Raw genomic sequence first — 15,657 nt, 5'->3', positions numbered from 1 at the left:
GATACACTGCCCTGTTGCCCTGTTGCTCTGTTGCCTTTCGCGCTTGGAGCGCGAGGAGATTCCTGTTGGCTGGTCCCCCCCGCTGCCGCTTACTGTGTTATTTTGCGGACACTGTGCAGGGGGACTACAGCCTCCAGAAGCCACTGACGGACATCCCCGCCCACCCACGCCCTCTTCCGCGCCCGGAGACGCACAAAACTCCGCCTCCTCCGCATCACGGGGCACGTGCGGGAGGCGCCGGGCCTATAAAACAGTGGGCTCTGTCATTTTCGGGACTTATTGGTTTGTTAAATATATTTGTAGTTATATTTGTAGTTATATTTGTTCCGGTTGTTATTGTACTGACCTACTGCAAATTTTTGTTGTATCCTCTGGTTCACTGGCATGTCATATTCTATGGGGAAAGGGAAAGGGAAAAAAAGCGCGGGTAGTAGCACTGAAGGGTCTATTTCAAGGACCATGGACCAGTTTTTTTTACAAGGGCTGCGGTCGTGTTGGAACGAGAGATAGCGTTAACCGAGAAGAGACTGTCGTTAGATCCCATCTTCTCCAAGCGTTCCTCATTGGGTACTATTAGGGATGCTGTTACCCCTGAGCAGTTGGTCACCGATTCACCCCACGATGATACCAGGCAGGTTATTAGCCGAGATTTGGAGGCTACTGATGTATCTGACGCTTGTTCTACAGTAGCTCCTATGAGCTCGAATTTATTACCCGGGGACAGCTCCATAAAAGCTACTGTTTTACCTTCCAAATGCAGGAAAAGAAAGAGAGGGGGTGGGGCTCAAAAGGGCAGATGTTCCAAAATAATTAAAACCACTAAATCTGGAGGGGCCTCAGTTATAGTGCCTCATTTGGTAATTGAGAATACTCTGCCCAATCCTGAAGTCTTAGGGAAACAGACTACAGAGCTGCCTAAGCGCTGGCCGTTGGAAGCACAGCCCACTGATAGCTTCTTTGAACAGATAGAGCATCTGATGAAGTTGTTAATGCTCCCCCTATTCGAAAGAATTAAACTAATCCTTGAAAAATTGGGGAAATTGGAAAAAATAGTTATGGCGAATACTATTGTATTAGAAAAGGGAGTGGGTTTCACTATAGTCCCTAATTGTGCATCAGAAGGAGGACCAGCGTTGGAGTCGGATGGTATTCTTGCTGTCAGCTCCAATAATATCCCACCCCAAAACCCCATGCAAAACCCTATGCATCTAAGACATCATGATAGTAGGGTCATTACAGGGATAATTAAGAATAGTCACCATAATAGCACGATAGTCGACGTGTCAGGGTGGGAGGGAAGGAAGGAGCCTGAACAAGCCAAATTGGCAGTAGAGGTTATCCCTAAGGAGAAGGAGGTTGTAGGAACTGATGTTAGGAAAAGGATACATCCCTGTATCGATCTCCCCCCGATTCAGTGCCATACACTGTGATTTTGGCAGGGGTACCAGAGATCGAAGAGGAGAAACTGGAAAACCACAGGGAGCTGAAAAATAAAGTCATTTTTTGGCTTAGTAACAATAGACCACTCCCTGGCCACATTAATGGTGAAATACTTCATGTAAGGAGGGTGAGCTGGTTGGGTAGTAGATGTAAGGACAAGGCAGGGGATTGTATTATTGTAAATTTTAGAGATCCCAGAGCAGTAAGGTTTATCTGTGAAGGAAGGGTCTCTAGAGGAGGGGGTGGGATCCAATCGCGTGCTCTAAGTTATTTCTATCCTCGATCATCTTCAGGTGCCCCCTTGTTTACATGGAATAGGTTTGAAACACCCTATAGACATTCTAATCTTGCTTTTAGGGTAGAGAGTCACCTCCCTTGGGCCCACCATTTTGATACCTTATTCAATCACCCTATTTCTACCTATAACCAATTTGCTCCTTTGAACACCTTAGAGGAAAACGATTGACATGGGGATGGAAAGGATCTGAATAGGTTATCGTTATATGGGTGCCAGTTCCACACCTCTGGGGTAAATGGTTGCAGTTCCGTACCACCACCTCATGATTCCCTCCCGCTCCAGTCCTCTCCACCTATTAACAATAATGTTGTGATGGGGAGTACTGTTTCTTGCAATAGGGTGGATAGTCAGGTGACTACCCCCAGCCCCGTTATTCCTTCTGCAAAGGTAGCGTCATGTAATATTGCGGGGCTGGAATCCAAATTACATTTACCAGACTGGGCTAGTTTTATCGATGAGACTGATATTTGGTCCTTTCAGGAAACGTGGGCAATAGCTCCACTTTTTCGCTCAGGTTACTTGAACTTTTTCAAACCAGCAGCTAAGGGTATCAGGGGTAGACCTGTGGGCGGTTTGTTGATCTGGGTACGCCAACGTGAGGGTGTGTCAGTGGTGGAGATTCCGATAGATAGCCCAGACATTATGGCTATTAGGGTCCGCTCCACTAAGGGACTTAACATCACTATTATTAATATCTACTTAAGGGGGCTCCCAGGCGGGAGATGTTCTCCAACAGCCCTTATATTAGAGGATTTCTTAGGAACCATATCTAAAAAAGTAAATAGGGTTGTTGTTGGGGACTTCAACACCTGTTTTGAGCCTCTTGGAGTGGATGATGGGAAGCTTACAGATGTTGTGGACTCTATGTGGGGCATACCTCAGTTGGAGCTGATACCCATTAAAAAATGGACGCAAGCGGCTTTGTTTATTAAGGGCTTGTGTCTTGATAAGGGTATGCGGGCTGTTAATGGCAGATCGAAGTCTGATAGAACCGGGGTAGCGACCTTTGACAACGGTAGATCTGGGTCCTGTATTGATTATATACTGGTTAATGTGGAGTTGTGGTCGTCGATTGACTATATGATGGTTGTATGTAGACCAGAAAGCGACCATAACCCCCTAGTTTTGTCCTTGTTTGATAAGAGTTTTGTTGATACTGTTATGGTTGATGTCCCTACTGTTCAGGCAAAAGTAATTTTAACTAATGATGAAAGAAGGGTACGCTGGCCTAAAATAGTTATTAATGAGGGTTTTATGTCCATGATTAGGATTATGCTTATTAATACATTAGACAAACTCAATAGTTTTGAGTCCCAGGTTGTGATTAATGAAAAATTTCCCGGTATTCATATTGAGTTATTCTCAGAGCTTAAATCCTTCTTTGTTAAGAGTTTACCCCATAACTCTAAAAATAAAGAGTTGAGATCCCGATCCTGGTTCGATAATGGTTGTAGACAGGCACAAAGAGCCTTGCTTGTAGCCATTAAATCTAGATTACCAGATGTTATTCGTAGCTGTAGGGCTATTTACAAATTTTCCCAATTATCAGCTAAAAGGAATTGGGACGAGGATCGCTGGAAGGGGTTACTACAGGCGTGCGACAGGCGGAACATGACTGAATTTTCGTATCTCCTTAAGTGGGGTAACCACCCACATGATATGGTATCTACCACCCACGTAGACCACAGCAGTGGGTTTCGTATTTTGAAAACCAGTTCAAACTTAAGAGTAGGACCACAGGTGTGACTGTCTCTTATGTGTGAGGAACCCTTGGTATTTGTTCCTTGTGAGGTGAAGTCCATTTTAAAGGCTATTCCGTGTGGCAAAGCACCGGGGCCCGATTGTATCCCTGCAGACCTATTTAAACATGAGCAAGACCTATGGGTCCCATATCTGACCATGCTAGCCAATGCCCTCGCTAATGGAGCATCAGTTCCCGATTCTTGGTTAGGGGCAGAGATATTGCCAATCTATAAGAAGGGCGATCGCTCTGCCCCAGCCAATTATCGTCCAATTAGCCTTAGAGATGCGGTACAAAAGATTGTTGCCCGCCTACTTCTGGGTCGTATACAGGGCTGGATGGCCGATTTCGACATATTAACACCACTCCAGGCGGGTTTTCGGTCGCATATTGGAACCCTAGACCAAGCGTTTAGGGTTATGCTCCTGTATTGGAAAGAGGTTTTCCTTGGGGGTGGCATGCTTTTTGCTGCCTTTGTGGACCTACGGTCCGCATTTGATCTTGTTCCAAGGACTAAGTTGTGGAATGTTTTATTGGGGATGGGCATGCCTAAAGAGCTTGTGGCTCTTCTTATTAAATTGCATGAACATACATATGCTAAAGTTCGATGGGGTAAACCCGGGGAGGTGACGGATAGGTTTGAGGTTTCTAAAGGGGTTAGACAAGGGTGTGTTTTGGCTCCCACCTTGTTTTCCCTGTTCATTAACGGGGTTATGAACTATTTTACTAATTTCCCTACTGATGCACCTTCCCTTGCTGGCAAGAAAGTCCCCCTGCTAATGTTCGCGGACGATACGCTCTTAATTTCTAAGACGAGACAGGGGTTACAGCTTGCACTGTCTCGCTTTGAGCTTTTCTGCCGCGATCATGAGCTGGAAGTTAACGTAGGGAAGACCAAAGTTATGGTCCTCCGTGGTCCAAGATCAGTTAAATCAAGGGTTAAAATGGGTGGGGTTATTCTTGACCAGACAGCTGTTTTTACTTATTTGGGAGTCACATTTAGTGAAAATTTGAGTTGGAAACCCCAGATAGACGTCCTTACCCTTAAGCATGCCCAACTTGGTGGAGCTCTGCTGAAGGAACATAGAAATTCGCTAACAAAACCATTGGCTCCACTGATTAAAATCTATGGTTCCAAAATTCTTCCAGCCATTATGTATGGGGCGGAGTTGTGGGGCTTTAGTGATATGTCCAAACTTAAGGTTGCACAGAACAAATTTCTTAGGTCAGCAATAGGGTTACCGCAATCAACTCCTCGTATTGTATGACCTAGGCTGTAACCCGGTGGAGGACATGGTACGGTATAGACCACTTGCGTTTTGGCGGCGCTTGTGGACGACACCGGAACTGTCTATGTATGCCGAGGCACTCCTGGAAGTAAAAGGGCTACGGGGTTCCTCCGGGATTCCTTGGTTATCAGCAATAAAAGCTTCCCTGATCGATATGGGGCTGGGGTCCTTATGGGCTGATCCTGTTACTGCTGTTTTCCCCTCAAAGAAGTTTTTTAAAGCAATCTATTGGAATAGGATTAAGGAAAAGAGATTAGCAGCTGTTTTGGGTGGCTCCATGACAGCACTATTCCTTGTTATCAAGGACGTCCCCACTTACGATGAATACTGGGACATTATAACAAAGCCATTTGATCGTAAATTGTATCATCAGTTAAGAGTTGGCTCTCTCCCTGTTCGTGGGGTAACGAGTTCATGGAATCTATGTGGCAATGATAAATGTCCCTTTTCTGTGGAGGAGGTAGAAACTGCTGATCACTTCCTTTTTTGCTGCCCAATGTACGCTCAACCTAGACGTGTATGGCTAAAGCCTGTATGCCGTTCACTGGGAACAAGATCAGCTCAGGTTGCCGGTAGAATCCTTAAATCTGACACGACTAAGTATATTGTCATAGGGGTATCTAAATTTGTCAGTTGGGCTTCGTAAATTCGGACCCGGAATTTGAGTCCCTAATCCAGTAGTACACATAATGTTGCTAGTGGTTTAGCATATTGTTTATTATACTATGAAATCTGTTCTTATCTTTTTAGTGGCTACTGATTGTACCAGTCGTAAGTCTTTGTATTGTATTTAATAATTTTTTATCTTGTTTTTAGTATGTAATTAATTTATGGATTTTATGGATAACTAGGACAATTTATTATGGATTGTGTTTTATATGTATAACATGTCTTTTATGATGTAAATCGAAATAAAGAGTAACACGTAATCAGTCTGAGTTAGGTTTTTGTTTTCTGAAAAAGGATGATTAAGTTTGCTAAATTTTGTTCCACGATGTGTAATTCCTAAGTATTTTGTATGCAATTATAAATGGTTTCAAGGTTTATTTATTAAGCACCAAATGCCCGGAAAGTTGTTCTATTGTAGTACATGTTACAACTTAAATGGATTTAGGTGACTTGCACACATTCCTCAAGTAACTTAACGCTTCATCTGAACTACATGAAATGGAATATGCGTTTCTTGATTAAACTGTGTGTTCTGAACATATTGTAGGTCCTTGGGAGTGCCTTGTATTTTTTGTGTAAGTTTTTTGAGTCTATACCGAGTGAAAAATCTGTGACATACCTCAGTGTCTCGAAAATGAATGGTGACCCACATCAACTCATAGACAGCTAGACCATCAAACCTTTCTTATATATTTGCTGTTGGCAGGGAGGAATAAGATTGGTCCCTTATCCATCTCTAAAAGAAGTAGATCAGGTCGTCCAAGTGAAGAGATTGAATCAGGGGATGAATGCTCTTACTTACTGTTTCCCTCTCTTAGGTTGGTGGTGTTGAATTGTGTCTTCTACTTTTATACTTCTTTTCAATGCAGGTCTATTATCATCATCCTCTCCCAAAAAAGCATCTATTTTCCTTTCACTTGCTTTCCCCAGCTATAGTCTCCTATACAGAGCCCTAGGCTCTTAAAGTACAGTCCTGTGGGCCCTAATTTTACCCCAAAATACTAATTTCAGATTCTTTTAGACAAGTCCTCTTCTAGCAATCACCTACATGTAAGACACTCTCTCTGATTGTACAAGGCTTAATGCCAGCAAGAACCAAGAAGGCAAAGAAGGGTGACCAATGTTTTAAAATGTTTGCGTGTCTGTAATTTTCATCCCGGTTGTGTTTTAAGAGTTAGATATTTTAGGTCAGGCAAAATGCTCAAGAAATATGGGGTGACTTTTAGAGCATTTACAATATGGAGGATGTTTGTGCCGACTAAAAATTGTTAACTATTCAGAAGCCATTTGGTAAATGTCTTAGAATTAGATAGAATCACAACTAAGTTGAAATTGAGGAGGCAAAAGAAAGAGCATATTTTGAGGCATGGTAATTCTGATATACGCTGCATTGAATCACAGTGATTTTAGATGTGTTGCATGCCAGGACTATTTTAAAGCTCATTAACATTGCCAGTGCTGCTTTAGGTTCCCAGTCAGGCCCTACTTCTGTGGTACGAGTTTTCAGATGTAATAGGATTTTTTCGTTCACTGTAGTCGTAGCACTGGTCACCATTATTTTCTTCCCAGTACAAACAATAGGTCATTTCACCCTGTGCTTCTGGTTGTTTATTATGGTTGTTTCTGTCTGTCGTGGTGTGTTTAGCATATTATTTTACCCAGTATATATATATATCATAGGTGCAGAAATTCTATTTTTGTAATTCACTTGTAGTAAACATTTTTAAATCTAGTTAATTAGGGAGATATTTTCTTGTCAATTATGTATAAATGAGTCAGTACGGTAGCTGAAAAATGTATAGTCTCGAAGGTTGTACATCTAATGCAGTCTTCTTCAGTGGATGGAGTAGCAAAAGAAAAGAGAATAATAACGTCATCAACAGCGCCCTGGGTATAGATATAGGGACCTATCGGTGCAGATTCCTGTGGTTAGCAAAGCACTTTTAAATCAGTTGAGAAGATTTAGCCATGTTCCTGGACTGCATTCTGTTCATTTACAGGTGTCTCCCTGCCAGTCCCGTGTTCTGTGAAGAGTATCTTTGGGTGCCACATTTGGATCTTATGTTAATAGACCAGTGGCTCCTAACCACTTTGTGGACCCTCACTTAATTGTTACTGAAATTCGGGGACCCACGCTGACTCACTGTTGGAATAAAGGGAGCCCCACTAAGTAATTTTTGGGAATCGGGAGACCCAGGCCTAACTAATTTAGATAATTGGAACCACAAATCAATACTAAAAAATACGAACCTAGCATCCATCAAACAAATACAAAAATGATTGAAGCATTTCTAAATTCATTGTAAGCCACTCATTGCGCATAATATATTCTAATTGATGCACTTGCATTGCTCCCACAAATCAATCTGAGGATATCAACTTAATTTTTAACCTCTAATTTCAAATTCCTTCACATTTATACAACGCTTTACATTTTTCAACTTTTAATTTTGCTTCTATAGTTATGTCTTCAGTCATGGACTCCTAAGTAAGTGTCATGACCCAAGGGGTCTCCAGACCACATTTTAGGAACTGCCGTGCTTTAAAAACTCTTGCAAAGACATACAATTGATGGACGGAATGCTGAACAAATCAAAACATTCACCCCAAGTCAAGAGATCTGGGTTAAATCCATCATTCTTTTGCTCAATATGCCACCCCAGTTTAGACCTGGCCATATGAAAATCACTCTTGACCCTGTGCCTCATGGGAACAGTCCAGCCCAAACTGTCAAGCCAGGTCCTCCCTGGACCAGAAACAAGCATCCTAGGACCGGTTTCGGGGTTTCACCCCTCATCAGCCAGGATAGCTTGAATCCAGTGGCACAGTGAGCCCAGGACCCACGTCTGGGCATACCCGGCGCACTTAGGGCGAGAAAGCAAAAACACACAATTGATGGATGGAATGCTGAAAAAATTATAACATTCCCCCCAGTCAAGAGATCTGGGTTAAATCCATCATTCTTTGGTCACCATGCCATCCCAGTTTAGATCTGGCCATATGCAAATCAGTCTTGATCGTGTGCCTCATGGGAACAGTCCAGCCCGAACTGCCAATGCAGGTCCTCCCTGGACCAGAAAGCATCCTGGGACCGGTTTAGGGGTTTCACCCCATATCAGCCAGGATAGCTTGAATCCAGTGGCACAGTAAGCCCGTGACCCACGTCTGGGCATAACCGGCACACTTAGGGCGAGAAAGCAAAAGAGACACAATTGATGGACGGAATGCTGAACAAAGAAAAACATTCACCCCCAGTCAAGAGGTCTGGGTTTAATCCCTCATTCTTTTGCTCACCATGCCACACCAGTTTAGACCTGGCAATATGCAAATCAGTCTTGACCCTGTGCCTCATAGGAACAGTCCAGCCCGAACTGCCAAGCCAGGTCCTCCCTGGACCAAAAACAATCATTCTAGGACCGGTTTCGGGGTTTCACCCCTCATCAGCCAGGATAGCTTGAATCCAGTGGCACAGTGAGCCCAGGACCCACGTCTGGGCATAACCGGCACACTTAGGGCGAGAAAGCAAAAGAGACACAATTGATGGACGGAATGCTGAACAAAGCAAAACATTCACCCCCAGTCAAGAGGTCTGGGTTTAATCCCTCATTCTTTTGCTCACCGTGCCACACCAGTTTAGACCTGGCCATATGCAAATCAGTCTTGACCCTGTGCCTCATAGGAACAGTCCAGCCCGAACTGCTAAGCCAGGTCCTCCCTGGACCAGAAACAAGCATCCTAGGACCGGTTTAGGTGTTTCACCCCTCATCAGCCAGGATAGCTTGAATCCAGTGGCACGGTGAGCCCGGGACCCATGTCTGGGCATACCCGGCACACTTAGGGCGAGAAAGCAAAAGACACACAATTGATGGACGGAATGCTGAACAAATCAAAACATTCACCCCTAGTCAAGAGATCTGGGTTAAATCCATCATTCTTTTGCTCACTATGCCACCCCAGTTTAGACCTGGCCATATGCAAATCAGTCTTGACCCTGTGCCTCATGGGAACAGTCCAGCCTGAACTGCCAAGCCAGGTCCTCCCTGGACCAGAAACAAGCATCCCATGACCGGATTCGGGGTTTCACACCTCATCAGCCAGGATAGCTTGAATCCAGTGGCACAGTGAGCCCGGGACCCACGTCTGGGCATACTCTGCGCACTTAGGGAGAGAAAGCAAAAGACACACAATTGATGGACGGAATGCTGAACAAATCAAAACATTCACCTCCAGTCAAGATATCTGGGTTAAATCCATCATTCCTTTGCTCACCATGCAAACACCAGTTTAGACCTGGCCATATGCAAATCAGTCTTGACCCTGTGCCTCATGGGAACAGTCCAGCCCGAACTGCCAAGCCAGGTCCTCCCTGGACCAGAAACAAGCATCCTAGGACCATTTTCGAGGATTCACCCCATATCAGCCAGGATAGCTTGAATCCAGTGGCACAGTAAGTCCAGGACCCACTTCTGAGCATACCCAGCGCACTTAGGGCGAGAAAGCAAAAGACTCACAATTGATGGACTCAAGCTATCCTGACTGATGAGGGGTGAAACCCCAAAACCGGTCCTTGGATGCTTGTGTCCAATCCAGGGAGGACCTAGCCTGGCACTTCGGGCTGGACTGTTCCCATTGGGTGCAGGGTCAAGACTGATTTGCAAATGGCTGGGTTCAAACTGGAATGGCATGTTGAGCAAAAAAACGATGGATTTAGGCCCAGATCTCTGTACTGGGGTGAATCTATGGAATTGTTCTGCATTCTGTCCATCAATTGTTCTTTTTGCATTAATAACTCTTGCAGACTTTTTCCTTCTAGATCAATGAAGGACAGGGTGACCATCAGTGGATTTCCCTGCCTCGGTTCGCCATGTGCGATAGGGTGTACCCAGCAAGGGAAAAGCAAACAAAGTCCCTGACACACAGCGAAAAAACTCCCTGTGCGTCAGAAACATTGTAGTTTTTTCAGGTGATGCACAGAAGGCTATAGAGATGCCTGCCAAGTAGGTGGGTACAGTGGTGGCCGGCACAGATCGGTGGTGGCGGGGCGGGGAGGCAGGGGATGGGGGACGGGCGGAAGGTAAATAAAAAATAAAATTCAACTTACCTCCTCGCTGCGTCCTCCCTCGCCGTGTCCTCCTCATCACGTCCCTCCTCTGGCTGGAACAAGTCACAAGAAGCACCCAGACGGAGGCTCCCTTGAGCCAATCATAACACTACATTGCAGCATTGTGATTGGTATGAGCGCCAAACCACGGCGCTAAGATGGGGACAGGGAGCCTGGGCATGTTCTCCCCCCAAACTGTATTGCAGCCTGGGGGGAGAACATGATAAGTGCGCATGAATGTTTGGCCAGCCCCAGAGGGAACCCAAATATTCCTGCGCACTTTAGGGAGTGCATACCGCTCCTCCCCTCCCCTGTTCTGACGGCAGAGCAGGCCTGCCCCACCTAGCAAAGCTGCCGCGCCTGCAACAGGAGAAAATAAAATGATAATAACTCTCAGTTATTATCATTTTATTTTCCCTTCCACTGCTGAAAAGCAATGGGGAGACGCTCCTTCGCCTTTGCGGAGGAGCCGCCACTGGGTGGATATGTCTAATTATGGCCTTCAGTCCTCTGGTGGGGTTCAGGGCCATGCCGAAGCCTCCTTCAACCCAGCAGGCAGGCAATATGCCATTGTTTAATTGGGGCTCTTAATCTCCCACAGCCGCCTTAAATTGTAAATATGTAAAATGTAATACACTTGTAAATAAGTGTAATATAATTTTGCAGCACAAGTATGTACACAAACTTATGTCTCATCACCAACCTCTCAAAGGACTTCCGTGCTCTGAGCTATGTTTACGATATATCACTATCAATGCAACTGTTTTCATGCATGTTATTATCTTTTTATCGAGTTCTTAAATGTTTTAATTTGTAGCATCTCTGTTCTGCGTATGTGTATGTTTGCTGCTGATAAACACCATCCAATATATGTAATGTTTAAATAAATAATGTTTGATATTCGCTGAATATTTGTAACCTGGCAATGTATTGTGGAAAATACATTTATGATGAACCATAGTATAAAAAATGCACCACGAACCAATCGCTCAAAAACTTTACTTTCAGCTAAAAAGGAATGCAGGAAAACTTCTGTCACACATTTGTACATGATTAGGTCTGCACCCTGATTTGTTTTCTATTGCATATCACATTAGCCAAGAAAGCCTTGATGTTGTGCAACAATTTATACTAAATTAAATGGATGCTTGAGTAATATTAATACTAAATTAAAAGGATGCGTGAGTAATATTAACATTTTCTTACAGTGATTGAATGTTTAAGTGAACTAGTTTTGGTTTCTTTTTGTGTTTTATACATTTTGGACCTTGCTTTTGTATTGCAGCTTCACACTCCAGCAACTGGTTTCAATCTTGGTGATCCCAATAATTATTTGCTAGAAACGCCCTACAATAATCTCCATGATCCCCATCTGTCTGCGTTCTACAAGCGCAAAAGGATGCTTCAGAAATTGAAACGGGGTGGATTTCTCACAGATGATAACAAGGTAAGACACCTCTTACTCTCAAATAAAAATGTAAGGTTTGATGAGAGATTTCTAATTGTAGTACTAGTGCCTACAGAAGTATCTCAGTTTCCAGTTTCTGAATAAAGTAGAGGAATTAGGTTATTAATTCGGAAGGGGTGCACCTATGACATTTAAATTCCATATCATAGGTGCATTTTCTATGTTATTCTACATTGGTCCTAAAGTCACCTGTCTCTGTGAACCTCCAGGACAGAGGTGACCTCACCAGCGCTAGTCTAAGGGCCTTCTCTTGTCAGAACAGGTAATCCCTGGCCCACTGTTCCTCACACTGTGGTAGGCAACATCGTCCTATGACTTACTTTCCTTTTGGGTCCCTGTGCTATAACCTCGGGGGCAGTACCCTTGGAGACCTCCTGTGGGGCACCTCTGATGCTCTCACTCACTTTTCTCACATTTGCCAACTCACTGACAAGGATGCAATCTATATGCACAGCTACCTTCATTTTGGCAACAAACCCCCTCCTCTCTAAGGAAACCATTGCCATAAGGCAGTCATACATCCATACTGCCATTGGACATTCCTTATCCGATGGTTCTTTCCCTGAAGATACTGTTCTGGGGAAACCAGCTGTCCACCACCCGGGGCCATCTGACATAGGTATCCTACCGAGCAGTGACATAGACCCCGTTCACTGTGGCTCTCTGGAAGTGCTTCCTGGAGCTCTTAGGAATAATCAGCTTATCTTCTGGACCTACCTACTAACAAAGGGACACTAGGCCATGCTTTACCCTTTCTCCTGAGAGTCACCTCTTCGTAGCACTACACTAGCCGCCCTGCAGAGTGCCCACTACTGAGTGCCTTCCTGTGGCATGAGGAATTTCCCTTGTTGTGATCTGACTGATGACAGTTAAAGCACTAGCCCCTCTCAAAGGGCGTACCCCCTAGGTTCCTACCTTCCTGGTTGTATTAAGTGGGTTGGGGCTCTCTTCCCTTGTCTGAAATGTGGGGCCAAAAAGAGGTCTCTTTTTCAACCTCCGACAGGGGGCCTGACCAATCCTTCTTGCAGTCAACCTCCAGAACCTTCTTGAACATTCTGGTACTAAGCCAGGTGTCCTATGTTCCCTCAGATGAGTGAGCTGGGAACCAATTAGGTGCTAGTGCAACTCTGTATAACAATGACTTAAAATGTGCTCGTAATCAAATTCTACACCCCATCAATGTCAGTTAAAATGCTTCCCTTCACCCTCCCTCCAATGCTTTATTAGACTCAGCAACAGTTTCTTCCCAAGTGTCTTGTGACTGCTTAGGGGTGTCAGGCAATAGTTTCTGGTGTGGGACAAACTTTGCAAATGAGGATGACCATCATGGGCTAAACCTGCTCAGATGCTTCCATGGTCAACAGTATGTCCCTTTCCTTGGTGGACATATGCTTCCACAGGCTACCCCCTAAACCCCCTGAATTACTATGTGCGTGTGCATGACAACTTAATGAACAGTGAGCCACTTGTCTATGTTATCTCCAAACACATAGCTATGCACAAGATCTTCAGTATTACTGCCACCCTCCTCCCTGAATGCTTGGACCGTATATCCATCTTGCACTGCCTCCCCTCAGGGCCCAGTGTGGTTTCCTACTTTTCCAAGGCCAACCTTTTCCCCTCGAAAATCCTCCTCTTGGATTGGTGTCTCAACTTTATCATCATTCTCCTTTGAGGTGATCTGTTCTTGTTCGGCCTATTTAAAACTTTCTTAAACAGCTCCTTTCTGTCCCATTTTAAGCTTCCCTGCTTTGCACATCACCTTAATTCCCACCATAGTACGGCCAGCCAGAGCAGACAAATCCACCTGCATTTTCTGGAAGGAAAAAAACAAGATGCCAGCATTTGGTCAAAAATGAAAAAAAAACTATTAAAAAATAAGCCACAAATCCTACTTGCCTATTAGACATCAAAAACAATTTCTGCCCTCTAAGTCTGGAATGGAGTGTTTTATTCCTAACCATTAAAAGGGAGCGGGAACTGCTGGATGAAGTCCCGATTTCCACTGAACACCAATGTCCAGAATGGGATTATTAATTTGAGAGGGGCTACCCCTACCAACCTAATACATCCACTGTGTTTAGGCCAGAATACAGTTGGAAAAAATCTCTGCTCAACCCAATACAGCTATAGCACATTCAGCAGGCAAAACCTAGAGACGTGCATGTTAAATTCAGGTAGTACCAAGAATATGAAAGTAAAGAACACTGTACAATAAAATTCCAAAACCGATTTAGGAAAATAGAGAAACTTTAAATGAGCATAAAGACACCATGATAATTAAAACAGTTTAAGGGGAACTGAAGATAGAACAATCTAAGGCTTAGATTGAAAAAAAACGAAAATAAAAACGACAAGAAAAAGTAAAGCTCCATTTAATAGTCGCTGTTTGCTGTTGACAGGGGACCCAGCTATGATTTCAGTCCCAACCTCAGTGGAGCAGACATTAGGGGCACCAAGTGGGTGATCCAAGTCTAAAGGTTTACCTTTTGACTTAGTCTCTGAAATGGAAACAAGGTCCAAGGCTGTGACCGGTGGTGGTCCATCAAAGTTGGGTACATCGTTGTTGAGCTCCAGCTGAAGCTGTTGTTTTTAGTGCCACACGCTCCTAGAGGGAAAGCCCTGGATTTTGTAACTACAAAGGTCTCTTCATGGGACTGATAGATTTGCAACCTAGCCCCAGTCCAAAATGATACTTTTGGACTTGGTCACATTTTTCAAAGTTAAAGTCCTCCAGCAGGGCAAGCCCAGCAATTGTTGCCTGGCAGTTCTTCATAAAAATCAGATAACTTTGCCACAAACCAGTTTTTAGTGCAGCAAAAAAGCTCTAAGTGGGATAAACATGGTTTTCTTACCACCTTAGTGCAACCATCCTGTGAAAGCCTCAGCACCTTGTACCAGTTCTCCAATGGTGGAAATAGTGGCTAAGTACAATTTTTTTTCAAATTGCTGCAAAAATTCTCCCGTCAGTTCTGCAGCACCAGCTCCTTAGGGCAGGCTTCTAGGCACCAGGGGTCACATTTACTTATTTTTGGCATAGGGCAGTGCCACAAGCCTTCCAGCTGCGCTGCCCTACGTCAAAAGAAAAGGGCAGGAATGCACCATATCTATGAGACACCCTGCATTCCTGTCCTCTTTTACTGCGTTGGTGCACATATGGATGCCGAGCGCCAATGCTGGCACCCTTGCACATTGTGCAAGGGTGCCTGCATTGAAATTAGGTTGTTTTTGTGCAGGAAGGGACATCTTTCTTCAGAAAAAATGGTTACACCACCCATGGGGAGGTGTAGGCTTTTGATGCATTCCCAGGTTTACAGCATGTTGTAAACCTGGAAATGTGTCAAATGCCACGGGTTTACATGGGAACATCCACTGTAACACCCATGGCATGCCTCCCTATGGCAGTTTGAGGTAACGCAGTGACTTGCGCTGAGTTGCCACACACCATATCTACGAGGCCATGAAAAGCCACTTGGTGGCTTTACGTGGCCTTGTAGATATGGCTCTGTTGTGTGCACTGCTGGAGAGTCATTAATAGTGACATTCCGGCAGCGCACAGGGCTTGCAAATGAGCCCCTATTTCTCTCTCCAGCCTTGTTGCCTGCATCGTCCAGTCCTCCTGTGGCCACTTGGGTCTTCTTGGAGTCCAGA

The 15,657-nt window shown here is 44.4% G+C and overlaps 1 protein-coding gene across 1 annotated transcript in view; it reads left to right on the top strand.

Moving 5' to 3' along the window:
- LOC146823139 (uncharacterized) overlaps positions 1-15,657 on the top strand; it is a gene marked incomplete at its 5' end in the record, with an annotated part of 688,665 nt that overhangs the window by 24,881 nt on the left and 648,127 nt on the right. The window contains one exon of the mRNA XM_085606373.1: positions 11,824-11,985. Coding sequence (XP_085462499.1) covers positions 11,824-11,985 — 162 coding nt within the window. The remainder of the gene's footprint in view (positions 1-11,823; positions 11,986-15,657) is intronic.

The sequence above is a fragment of the Triturus cristatus genome, chromosome 5_2 (genome assembly GCF_964204655.1).
Source record: "Triturus cristatus chromosome 5_2, aTriCri1.1, whole genome shotgun sequence".
Lineage (NCBI taxonomy): Eukaryota > Metazoa > Chordata > Amphibia > Caudata > Salamandridae > Triturus > Triturus cristatus.
This window is presented reverse-complemented; position numbering and strand designations above follow the sequence as displayed.